The following is a 12716-nucleotide window of genomic DNA, read 5'->3' as shown; positions in this document are numbered from 1 at the left end:
TGGTATTCCTGTGTTAGGTAGGACTCCTTCGTTCGTGCTAGTCTCACAACAGGGAGCTCAGACTTACGCAGGGCACTGGATGACAGCCGAGGTGGCGTGATTAGACTGGAACCCCAATCGTCGTCATCCGACGTAACTCGGAGTGACCACGAAAGGGAACGTCTCGGTTACGGATGTAACCCTCGTTCCCTGAGTAGGGAACGGAGACGTTACGTCTTCCTGCCACTTCCGCTGTATCGCTGAAAAACGCCTGGGTCCAGTCTCGACTCCTCAGCGAAGACATATCTGCATGTTGCCAGCGTACTTCCTTATATACCCCCTGCGGTGGGCGGAGATACGCTATGCAAATTCCGCAGACCCATGGCATTTCATTGCCATTGGCTCGTTTTATATACTCGAAGGTGATAGGCTTTCTAAGCGAAACCCCAATCGTCGTCATTCGACGTAACGTCTCCGTTCCCTACTCAGGGAACGAGGGTTACATCCGTAACCGAGACGTTATGTGCTGTGATTGGCCAATTTTGGGGTCTGGCCATTTACCTGCAGGCTATGAAGAAGACATGAACATGCTTGGAAACTCAGATCATAATTCAGAAAAAAAGTTCTCACATGAATTGATATACTGTTCTAGCCTGTATGCATGCATTAGATAATGTGGATTTTTGTACATTCCTTTAATAATTCGAAGAGTAGTCTTGCATGCATGAATTAATACTTTTTTATGCATGAATTCATGATGATTCATGTACCATAACCATAGCTTTATCCACAATGGGTGGTAAAGACCTATTTTTTTTTTGTGAACAAAGAAAACATCATGATCATGCGTAATAAATCATAATTCATGATGATGTACTCCTCTTAGTTAATGTTTTAATTAAAGTGTTGTTCATCCATGAAGTCATGAATGAAAAACGTTGAACTCGTGTTAGTTCCTGATGATTCATGAGATATTAATGCATGAATGAATGCATATTTCATGCATGAATTTATACATGAATTCATGATAATTCATGTACCCTTACCGTAAAGTGTTACCGTGGACTTTTATAAAGATCCATTTGGCCATTCAATTTTAAATACATCATTATGCATTAATATGAGGAAAGTCTCTGCATGAAAGACCCGCGACTGCAGATTAACGTGCTTCTGCATTTTATCTTCGATACGGTAGGAAATTAAATTAAATTAAATTAAATTAAATTAAATTAAATTAAATTAAATTAAATTAAATTAAATTAAATATGGAGGATTTTAACTGTGACGAGATGACTGACAGGCCAGTTTGCGTGACAGGATGCGACAGAGAGCAATCTAAAATGCAATTTTATGACGTGATAGTATGTCCCAAAGCTTGTCTACTTTTTGCAACACAATCAAAAGTTTCTACTTTTTCTTCACAAAAAGAGTACATACTTTTAGGGCGTAATATAAGTAGGCGAATTGAGACGCAGCAATAGGGAATCTTGACAATGTGAACGGTTTTCTGCCATCTTTGCTCATTAGTTCCAGATATTTTTTGGGATTTGCCATGAGATAAATGGTATAGTTTTCATTTATCCTGTCATTTACACAATTTTATTTGAAATATACATTTTTATATACGAAGATGAATGATTATTGAGTAATGGACAAAACGGAAATTTGAAATAATGTCATTTCATTTGGTATATTTTAACTCTTCATTTTTAATGAGTGCTTGTCATTTGTTGCCTTGTGATGATGTGGGAGGGTCAGAGAAGAGTATAAAGACTATTTAAAATCCTAACTAGACTTAATAAAACAGCATTTTATAGGTTCTGTTTTCTGAGACAGGCAGGATGGATTTATCTTCACAAGAATACGATCCCACTGAGTTTTGTTTTCCTGCAGTGAACAACTCTTGTGTTAAAGGCACACACCTTGTGTCAACTCAGACTGTGTTGTATCTCATATTGGTGTCGGCGATGACTGTGACTATTCTAGGAAATTCTGTAGTCATCATCTCCATAGCGCACTTCAAACAGCTCCAGACTCCCACTAATATCCTGGTGATGTCTCTGGCTCTCGCGGACCTGCTGCTTGGACTGGTGCTCATGCCTTTCAGTATGACCCGTTCTGTCAATGGTTGCTGGTACTATGGGGATACTTTTTGTTTGCTCCACTCTACTTTCGACATATTTCTAACATCTGTGTCTATTTTTCATCTAATTTTTATTGCTATTGATCGACATCAGGCTGTGTGTTATCCACTTCAATACCCTACGAGAATAACCATCCCTGTTGCATGGGTCATGGTGATGATAAGTTGGAACATGGCTGCATTATATTCATATGGTTTAGTGTACTCGAAAACTAATGTGGAAGGATTGGAGGAATTTATTGTATCCATATACTGTATGGGAAGTTGCAGTCTGCTTTTCAATGCATTCTCGTCCATTTTGGACACGTCACTAACTTTTTTCTTGCCTTGTTCTGTCATGGTTGGACTGTATGCAAGAATTTTCGTAACTGCAAGAAAGCACATTAGAACAATTGGTGATGCAAACCAGCATGAAAATGAAAGCACATTTAAGAGCTCTCGACGATCTGAGCGTAAAGCAGCAAAAACTCTCGGTGTGGTCGTGGGTGCCTTTATTATTTGCTGGCTGCCATTTTTTATTAACTCTATGCTTGATCCCTACATCAACTTTTCCACCCCAGCTGCTCTTTTTGAAGTGTTTGGCTGGTTATGTTACATTAACTCAACCATAAATCCCATCATATATGGCCTTTTCTACCCATGGTTTAGAAAAACCCTTTCTCTCATTATAACAATGAGAATATTTGCACCAAACTCATCTGATATCACTGTTTTCACTGTTTGATTTCGATTTCTGATCTCACTGTGCAGCACACTGATGCTTCCTTTTGCAGATCACATAAAAGACAGTGTAAAATCAGATGTTTATTCTGTGATAAATTAAAGGGTGATCTAAAATCAGATCTCTGGCACACTTACAGTGTCTTACGTATTATGCATGACATTAAATACAAATTGCATTAAATCAAGATACTGTATAGGAAGTTGCAGTCCACTTTTCAGTAAACTGTGGTTAGTCTTAGACACATTACAAACTTTTTTCTTACCTTGTTCTGTCATAGTTGGACTGTGTGTAAGGATTTAGTTGCAAAAAACATGTAAGAACAATCGGTCAGGCAAAACATCATGAAAATGAGAATGTGTTTAAAAGCTCTCAACGATCTGAGCGTAAAGCAGCAAAAACTCTCTGTGTGGTCGTGGGTGCCTTTATTATTTGCTCTATGATGAATCCCTACATCAACTTTTCCACCCCAATTGCTCTTTTTGAAGCGTTTGTCTGGTTAGGTTACATTAACTCAACCATAGACCCCATCATATATGTTTTTTTTTTTTATACCCATGGTTTAGAAAAACACTTTCTCTCATTATAATAATGAGACTATTTGAACCAAACTTGTCTGATATCAATGTTTTCACTGTTTGACTTTATTTAATTGCGATCTGACCTCACATAAATAAAGAACAGTGTAAAATACAATGCATTTTATATGTAAAAAACAAAACAAAAAAAAAACAGTCCAGCCACCTTAGTTCACTACATTGCAAAGCAGACATGACTATTTTAAACAAACATACAGAACAAACAAACAACAGAAACGCCTGATGACGTTTAATGTCCCCGACAACCTCGTTTAGATTTGTTAAAACGTACTCGGTTACCTAACGTAACCTCGGTTCTCTCTAGAAGAGGGAACGAGTATTGCGTAAGTTGCGTAAGTTGGCGGGTAAAGTCATCTTTTCTCGAGATCTGAAGCCAAAAATTATCCTTAATTTTGTATTTATTGTCAACGCAGTGCGGCAGCCAGCAGACCATAGCAGGCTGTATAAGCGTGCTCATTGGCTGTCCTGCGGCAACTGCAGCAGCCTACCAATGAGCCCCGCGTGACGTCGCGCCCTCCACGCGTCACAGCCCGCCAGAATGGGTGTGGCTTAGCCTATAAAAGGAAGGCTCAGGAGGCTGGGAATCTGGTTTTCATTGACTGAAGCGAATAAGCTCGCGGCGCGAGCACGACAGGTTACGCAATACTCGTTCCCTCTTCTAGAGAGAACCGAGGTTACGTTAGGTAACCGAGTACGTTCTCTTACGAGAGGTTCTCTCGTATTGCGTAAGTTGCTTACACTACGGGAACCCCTTGTCAACGCCGTGCGCGCCGAGCATCCACTGCATGAGTCCCAGGGAAGCCCGGGGAACACAAAACATGTGGGAAACAGGCGGCCAGCAACGCGGGCCAGCACATGTAATAAGCACTACATAGGAATACAGAGCGGCACCGCCGGTCTATATATAAACCTGTGGGAAGCAGGCGGCCAGCAACGCGGGCCAGCACATGTACATAAGCACTTCATAGGGAAATACAGAGCGGCTCCGCCGGTCTATGTATAGAGAATATCGCCCTTAGTGCAGCTCAACCAGAAGAGCTAATAGTCACGTGAGAGTAGCCTGCACACGAACAAACTGGGCAGAACATCACACCACTTAGACTGATAAAAGTTTAGCCTGCAAGGCAGGAACTTCCAGGTTATAAAACCTAACAAATGTAGAGGGGGAGGCCGAGCCTGCCGCCATACAAATGTCATGAATAGAAATCCCGCTGGACCAAGCCCACGACGAGGCCATGCCTCTAGTGGAATGGGCCCTGATGCCCATAGGGCACTGCAGGTGTTTGGACGCATAAGCTGCTGCGGTAGCGTCCACTATCCATCTGGACAGGCTATGTTTCGAGGCGGCGAGACCCTTGGTGCGCCCACCAAGCGAAACAAAGAGCTGCTCAGAACGCCTGAAGGCGGCTGAGCGCGTGATGTAAACTCTCAGCACCCTGAGGGGGGAGAGGAGGTTATCACTGCCCTCGCTATCGGATGCTGGCAGAGCCGATAGGGAGATGATCTGCACTCTGAAGGGAGTGCCAATCGCTGGCCCAGGGACAGTGCTGAAACGCAGCTCTGAGTCACTCTGATTCGAATGCCACCGGACGCCCAGGCTCGGTGAGGCACTCGAGCGTTCAACCAGTGTTGCAGCGGGCGCATACGCAGTAGACCCAGCTGAAGCACTGCTGCAGCTGATGCCATACAACCCAGCATCCTCTAAAATGTTTTTAGAGGTGCGGCGCTGCCCTTCTGGAAAAACGCGGCCAGGCGTTGAACACGGCGCGCGCGCTGTGTCGACAGCCGGGCCGTCATTGCTACAGAGTCCAGTTCTAAACCCAGAAAAGAGGCTGGCTGACTGGGCAGTAATGAGCTCTTGGTCCAGTTGACCGTGAGACCCAAGCTTTCCAGGTGGCTGAGAAGCACTGTTCTGTGAGAGATAAGTTCTTCCTCCGACTGTGCTAGAATCAGCCAATCGTCCAAATAGTTCAAAATTCGCATGCCCTGACCTCTCAGGGGAGCGAGAGCCATGTCCATGCACTTCGTGAATGTACGGGGTGCTAAAGACAGGCCGAACGGCAGGACGGTGTATTGATATACCAGACCGTCGAAGGCGAATCTCAAGAATGGCCTGTGACGGGGTATTATCTGACTCTGAAAGTAAGCGTCTTTCAGATCGAGGGAAATAAACCAGTCTCCCGGGCAAATCTGCGTGAGGATCTGTCTGGTTGTGAGCATTTTGAACGGTCTTTTCATAAGAGCTTTGTTCAAATATCTCAGATCTAAAATTGGTCTGAGAGCTCCGTCCTTCTTGGGCATGAGGAAGTAACGGCTGTAAAAGCCTGACTCGCTCAGAGAAGGAGGTACCGGTTCTATGGCTCCTTTGCACAGAAGTTTCACTATTTCTGCACGAAGTAGGTGTGCTACTTCCCCATTCACTCTCGTCTCGGTTCGTGCTTGAAAGCGCGGGGGACGGCGAGCGAACTGCAATGAATAGCCCTGCTTTACTGTGCTCAGCACCCATTCTGACGCGCCTGGAATAGCTTCCCATGCTTTTGCATGTACGGCTAGGGGCGGAATGGCCTCCTAGCTTAACGTTACATAGTTTTAAGAAATTGTTAGGTTTAGTGGTAGGAGTAGGATTAGTGGCTCAAACTATCTTTTAATGATATTGTTAATAAAGCTGCAATTTCCCTACACATATCTGTCCATTACGTTTTATCCTTTTAATATAGTCTAAATGGGTATGTTTAGGTGTGGGAGTAGGTTTAAGGGATCTTACATTTATAATCTATAAAATGGTCAAAGGGAAATTATACAGATATCTTTATGATATGAAATATTCGTAAATAGTTTACCGTACGTTTTTTAGCAGTAAAATTGTAATAATGTTACGTTTAAACGTTACAGATATGTCCATATTATACGTTTCAGCATATATCCAAACGTACAAAAAAGTAACGTAACGCTTTCTAACTTTGAAAATTACGTATTAATACATGCGTATTAATAATGAGACCACAGGCTGTAACTTTACTGCTTTATTCTGAAACGGTACGCAAGTATGCGTTTCCCCCAGTGAGCCTTCTGCGCAGACTTTGCGCAAGATCAGGGAGGACGAGGAGCAGGTCATTTTGGTTGCCCCGTATTGGCACAACCGGACCTGGTTCTCCGAACTAGTACTCCTCGCGACAGCACCTCCCTGGCCAATTCCTCTGAGGAAGGACCTCCTTTCTCAGGGACGGGGCACCTTTTGGCACCCTCGTCCCGATCTTTGGAACCTCCACGTGTGGCTCCTGGATGGGACGAGGCAGGTTTGAGTACCCTACCACCAGCGGTGGTGGCTACCATCACTTCCGCTAGAGCATCGTCCACGAGACATGCCTATGCGTTGAAGTGGAACCTCTTCGTCAACTGGTGTTCTTCAAAACATCAAGAACCCACGAAATGCCCGATCAGTGTCGTGCTTTCCTTCCTGCAAGAAGGGTTGGAGCGAAGGCTGTCTCCCTCCACCCTGAAAGTGTATGTTGCCGCCATTGCCGCACATCACGACGCAGTTGATGGTAAGTCTCTGGGAAAGCACGACCTGATCATCAGGTTCTTGAGGGGAGCGAGGAGACTGAATCCTCCTCGTCCTCCCCTCGTACCCTCTTGGGACCTCTCAGTGGTTTTGACTGCCCTGCAGAGTGCTCCCTTTGAGCCTCTGCAATCAGTGGAGCTTAAATTCCTGTCAATGAAGACAGTGCTCCTGGTTGCATTGGCCTCCATCAAGAGGGTAGGGGACCTGCAGGCATTTTCGGTTGACGAAGCGTGCCTGGAATTCGGGCCGGCTAACTCTCACGTGATCCTGAGACCCCGGCCTGGATATGTGCCCAAGGTTCCTACCACACCCTTTCGAGACCAGGTAGTGAACCTGCAAGCGCTGCCCTTGGAGGAGGCAGACCCAGCCTTGGCACTGCTCTGTCCAGTACGCGCCCTTCGTGCTTACGTAGACAGAACGCAGTGTTTCAGGACCTCAGACCAGCTCTTTGTCTGTTATGGTGGGAAGCTGAAGGGAAAGGCTCTCTCAAAGCAAAGGTTATCTCACTGGATAGTGGAAACCATTGCTTTGGCATACCAGCAGCAAGGTCGTCAATGCCCCCTTGGTGTGAAAGCCCACTCCACTCGTAGTGTGGCTTCCTCTTGGGCTCTAGCGCATGGCGCCTCGCTAACAGACATTTGTAGAGCTGCAGGCTGGGCGACACCCAACACATTCGCGAGATTCTATAATCTCCGAGTAGAGCCAGTTTCTTCCATGTACTCGCTTCAACCAGCCGGTACTAGATTCTGCTCAGGTGTCTTCGCTTGCTCGCCATTCCTCTCCACGGACGGGATACGTGCGATTATCTTCTCAGGTGAGTCTGATAAGCTCTGAGTTTCCTCCAGCACTGGTTACGTCAACGCCTGAGTTATGCCAATCTGCCATAACGCAGCTTTTGCGCTTGACTAGGTGCCTGCATGTGCATGGTCCCCCCTCTGGGCGACCCCCACATGTGTTTTCCACTGTAAGTCTCTTTTGAGCGTGTGTCTTTCCCTTGGCAAGCCACCTTGCCACCCCTGGGGTTTAAATATTCCACCTGCGGCTGGACATCCCAGTGATACCCCATATGCATCCCTCTGGCATATGTGTCTCTCAAGTCCCCCCCCCCCTTAATGGTTGGGCGTAATTGCATATTTCTCCTGAGATATGCTTCCCAGTGTACCTTGGTATTCCTGTGTTAGGTAGGACTCCTTCGTTCGTGCTAGTCTCACAACAGGGAGCTCAGACTTACGCAGGGCACTGGATGACAGCCGAGGTGGCGTGATTAGACTGGAACCCCAATCGTCGTCATCCGACGTAACTCGGAGTGACCACGAAAGGGAACGTCTCGGTTACGGATGTAACCCTCGTTCCCTGAGTAGGGAACGGAGACGTTACGTCTTCCTGCCACTTCCGCTGTATCGCTGAAAAACGCCTGGGTCCAGTCTCGACTCCTCAGCGAAGACATATCTGCATGTTGCCAGCGTACTTCCTTATATACCCCCTGCGGTGGGCGGAGATACGCTATGCAAATTCCGCAGACCCATGGCATTTCATTGCCATTGGCTCGTTTTATATACTCGAAGGTGATAGGCTTTCTAAGCGAAACCCCAATCGTCGTCATTCGACGTAACGTCTCCGTTCCCTACTCAGGGAACGAGGGTTACATCCGTAACCGAGACGTTATGTGCTGTGATTGGCCAATTTTGGGGTCTGGCCATTTACCTGCAGGCTATGAAGAAGACATGAACATGCTTGGAAACTCAGATCATAATTCAGAAAAAAAGTTCTCACATGAATTGATATACTGTTCTAGCCTGTATGCATGCATTAGATAATGTGGATTTTTGTACATTCCTTTAATAATTCGAAGAGTAGTCTTGCATGCATGAATTAATACTTTTTTATGCATGAATTCATGATGATTCATGTACCATAACCATAGCTTTATCCACAATGGGTGGTAAAGACCTATTTTTTTTTTGTGAACAAAGAAAACATCATGATCATGCGTAATAAATCATAATTCATGATGATGTACTCCTCTTAGTTAATGTTTTAATTAAAGTGTTGTTCATCCATGAAGTCATGAATGAAAAACGTTGAACTCGTGTTAGTTCCTGATGATTCATGAGATATTAATGCATGAATGAATGCATATTTCATGCATGAATTTATACATGAATTCATGATAATTCATGTACCCTTACCGTAAAGTGTTACCGTGGACTTTTATAAAGATCCATTTGGCCATTCAATTTTAAATACATCATTATGCATTAATATGAGGAAAGTCTCTGCATGAAAGACCCGCGACTGCAGATTAACGTGCTTCTGCATTTTATCTTCGATACGGTAGGAAATTAAATTAAATTAAATTAAATTAAATTAAATTAAATTAAATTAAATTAAATTAAATTAAATATGGAGGATTTTAACTGTGACGAGATGACTGACAGGCCAGTTTGCGTGACAGGATGCGACAGAGAGCAATCTAAAATGCAATTTTATGACGTGATAGTATGTCCCAAAGCTTGTCTACTTTTTGCAACACAATCAAAAGTTTCTACTTTTTCTTCACAAAAAGAGTACATACTTTTAGGGCGTAATATAAGTAGGCGAATTGAGACGCAGCAATAGGGAATCTTGACAATGTGAACGGTTTTCTGCCATCTTTGCTCATTAGTTCCAGATATTTTTTGGGATTTGCCATGAGATAAATGGTATAGTTTTCATTTATCCTGTCATTTACACAATTTTATTTGAAATATACATTTTTATATACGAAGATGAATGATTATTGAGTAATGGACAAAACGGAAATTTGAAATAATGTCATTTCATTTGGTATATTTTAACTCTTCATTTTTAATGAGTGCTTGTCATTTGTTGCCTTGTGATGATGTGGGAGGGTCAGAGAAGAGTATAAAGACTATTTAAAATCCTAACTAGACTTAATAAAACAGCATTTTATAGGTTCTGTTTTCTGAGACAGGCAGGATGGATTTATCTTCACAAGAATACGATCCCACTGAGTTTTGTTTTCCTGCAGTGAACAACTCTTGTGTTAAAGGCACACACCTTGTGTCAACTCAGACTGTGTTGTATCTCATATTGGTGTCGGCGATGACTGTGACTATTCTAGGAAATTCTGTAGTCATCATCTCCATAGCGCACTTCAAACAGCTCCAGACTCCCACTAATATCCTGGTGATGTCTCTGGCTCTCGCGGACCTGCTGCTTGGACTGGTGCTCATGCCTTTCAGTATGACCCGTTCTGTCAATGGTTGCTGGTACTATGGGGATACTTTTTGTTTGCTCCACTCTACTTTCGACATATTTCTAACATCTGTGTCTATTTTTCATCTAATTTTTATTGCTATTGATCGACATCAGGCTGTGTGTTATCCACTTCAATACCCTACGAGAATAACCATCCCTGTTGCATGGGTCATGGTGATGATAAGTTGGAGCATGGCTGCATTATATTCATATGGTTTAGTGTACTCGAAAACTAATGTGGAAGGATTGGAGGAATTTATTGTATCCATATACTGTATGGGAAGTTGCAGTCTGCTTTTCAATGCATTCTCGTCCATTTTGGACACGTCACTAACTTTTTTCTTGCCTTGTTCTGTCATGGTTGGACTGTATGCAAGAATTTTCGTAACTGCAAGAAAGCACATTAGAACAATTGGTGATGCAAACCAGCATGAAAATGAAAGCACATTTAAGAGCTCTCGACGATCTGAGCGTAAAGCAGCAAAAACTCTCGGTGTGGTCGTGGGTGCCTTTATTATTTGCTGGCTGCCATTTTTTATTAACTCTATGCTTGATCCCTACATCAACTTTTCCACCCCAGCTGCTCTTTTTGAAGTGTTTGGCTGGTTATGTTACATTAACTCAACCATAAATCCCATCATATATGGCCTTTTCTACCCATGGTTTAGAAAAACCCTTTCTCTCATTATAACAATGAGAATATTTGCACCAAACTCATCTGATATCACTGTTTTCACTGTTTGATTTCGATTTCTGATCTCACTGTGCAGCACACTGATGCTTCCTTTTGCAGATCACATAAAAGACAGTGTAAAATCAGATGTTTATTCTGTGATAAATTAAAGGGTGATCTAAAATCAGATCTCTGGCACACTTACAGTGTCTTACGTATTATGCATGACATTAAATACAAATTGCATTAAATCAAGATACTGTATAGGAAGTTGCAGTCCACTTTTCAGTAAACTGTGGTTAGTCTTAGACACATTACAAACTTTTTTCTTACCTTGTTCTGTCATAGTTGGACTGTGTGTAAGGATTTAGTTGCAAAAAACATGTAAGAACAATCGGTCAGGCAAAACATCATGAAAATGAGAATGTGTTTAAAAGCTCTCAACGATCTGAGCGTAAAGCAGCAAAAACTCTCTGTGTGGTCGTGGGTGCCTTTATTATTTGCTCTATGATGAATCCCTACATCAACTTTTCCACCCCAATTGCTCTTTTTGAAGCGTTTGTCTGGTTAGGTTACATTAACTCAACCATAGACCCCATCATATATGTTTTTTTTTTTTTTATACCCATGGTTTAGAAAAACACTTTCTCTCATTATAATAATGAGACTATTTGAACCAAACTTGTCTGATATCAATGTTTTCACTGTTTGACTTTATTTAATTGCGATCTGACCTCACATAAATAAAGAACAGTGTAAAATACAATGCATTTTATATGTAAAAAACAAAACAAAAAAAAACAGTCCAGCCACCTTAGTTCACTACATTGCAAAGCAGACATGACTATTTTAAACAAACATACAGAACAAACAAACAACAGAAACGCCTGATGACGTTTAATGTCCCCGACAACCTCGTTTAGATTTGTTAAAACGTACTCAGTTACCTAACGTAACCTCGGTTCTCTCTAGAAGAGGGAACGAGTATTGCGTAAGTTGCGTAAGTTGGCGGGTAAAGTCATCTTTTCTCGAGATCTGAAGCCAAAAATTATCCTTAATTTTGTATTTATTGTCAACGCAGTGCGGCAGCCAGCAGACCATAGCAGGCTGTATAAGCGTGCTCATTGGCTGTCCTGCGGCAACTGCAGCAGCCTACCAATGAGCCCCGCGTGACGTCGCGCCCTCCACGCGTCACAGCCCGCCAGAATGGGTGTGGCTTAGCCTATAAAAGGAAGGCTCAGGAGGCTGGGAATCTGGTTTTCATTGACTGAAGCGAATAAGCTCGCGGCGCGAGCACGACAGGTTACGCAATACTCGTTCCCTCTTCTAGAGAGAACCGAGGTTACGTTAGGTAACCGAGTACGTTCTCTTACGAGAGGTTCTCTCGTATTGCGTAAGTTGCTTACACTACGGGAACCCCTTGTCAACGCCGTGCGCGCCGAGCATCCACTGCATGAGTCCCAGGGAAGCCCGGGGAACACAAAACATGTGGGAAACAGGCGGCCAGCAACGCGGGCCAGCACATGTAATAAGCACTACATAGGAATACAGAGCGGCACCGCCGGTCTATATATAAACCTGTGGGAAGCAGGCGGCCAGCAACGTGGGCCAGCACATGTACATAAGCACTTCATAGGGAAATACAGAGCGGCTCCGCCGGTCTATGTATAGAGAATATCGCCCTTAGTGCAGCTCAACCAGAAGAGCTAATAGTCACGTGAGAGTAGCCTGCACACGAACAAACTGGGCAGAACATCACACCACTTAGACTGATAAAA

At 43.5% G+C, this 12716-nt stretch overlaps 2 protein-coding genes across 2 annotated transcripts; both read left to right on the top strand.

Moving 5' to 3' along the window:
* Window positions 1-1820: 1820 nt before the first annotated feature.
* On the top strand, window positions 1821-2846 carry LOC311305270 (trace amine-associated receptor 13c-like; the record flags this gene model as incomplete). The annotated part of the gene is made up of 1 exon (XM_084432873.1): window positions 1821-2846. The coding sequence occupies one exon, from the start codon at window positions 1821-1823 to the stop codon at window positions 2844-2846; it is 1026 nt and encodes a 341-aa protein (XP_084288999.1).
* A 7137-nt stretch (window positions 2847-9983) lies between these two features.
* LOC311304434 (trace amine-associated receptor 13c-like) lies at window positions 9984-11009 on the top strand (the record flags this gene model as incomplete). The annotated part of the gene is made up of 1 exon (XM_084431429.1): window positions 9984-11009. One exon carries the CDS (start codon window positions 9984-9986, stop codon window positions 11007-11009), a length of 1026 nt encoding a protein of 341 aa, XP_084287555.1.
* Window positions 11010-12716: the final 1707 nt, after the last annotated feature.

Source organism: Rutilus rutilus, assembly GCF_951802725.1.
Source record: "Rutilus rutilus genome assembly, chromosome: 15".
Taxonomy (NCBI): Eukaryota; Metazoa; Chordata; class Actinopteri; order Cypriniformes; family Leuciscidae; genus Rutilus; species Rutilus rutilus.
This window is presented reverse-complemented; position numbering and strand designations above follow the sequence as displayed.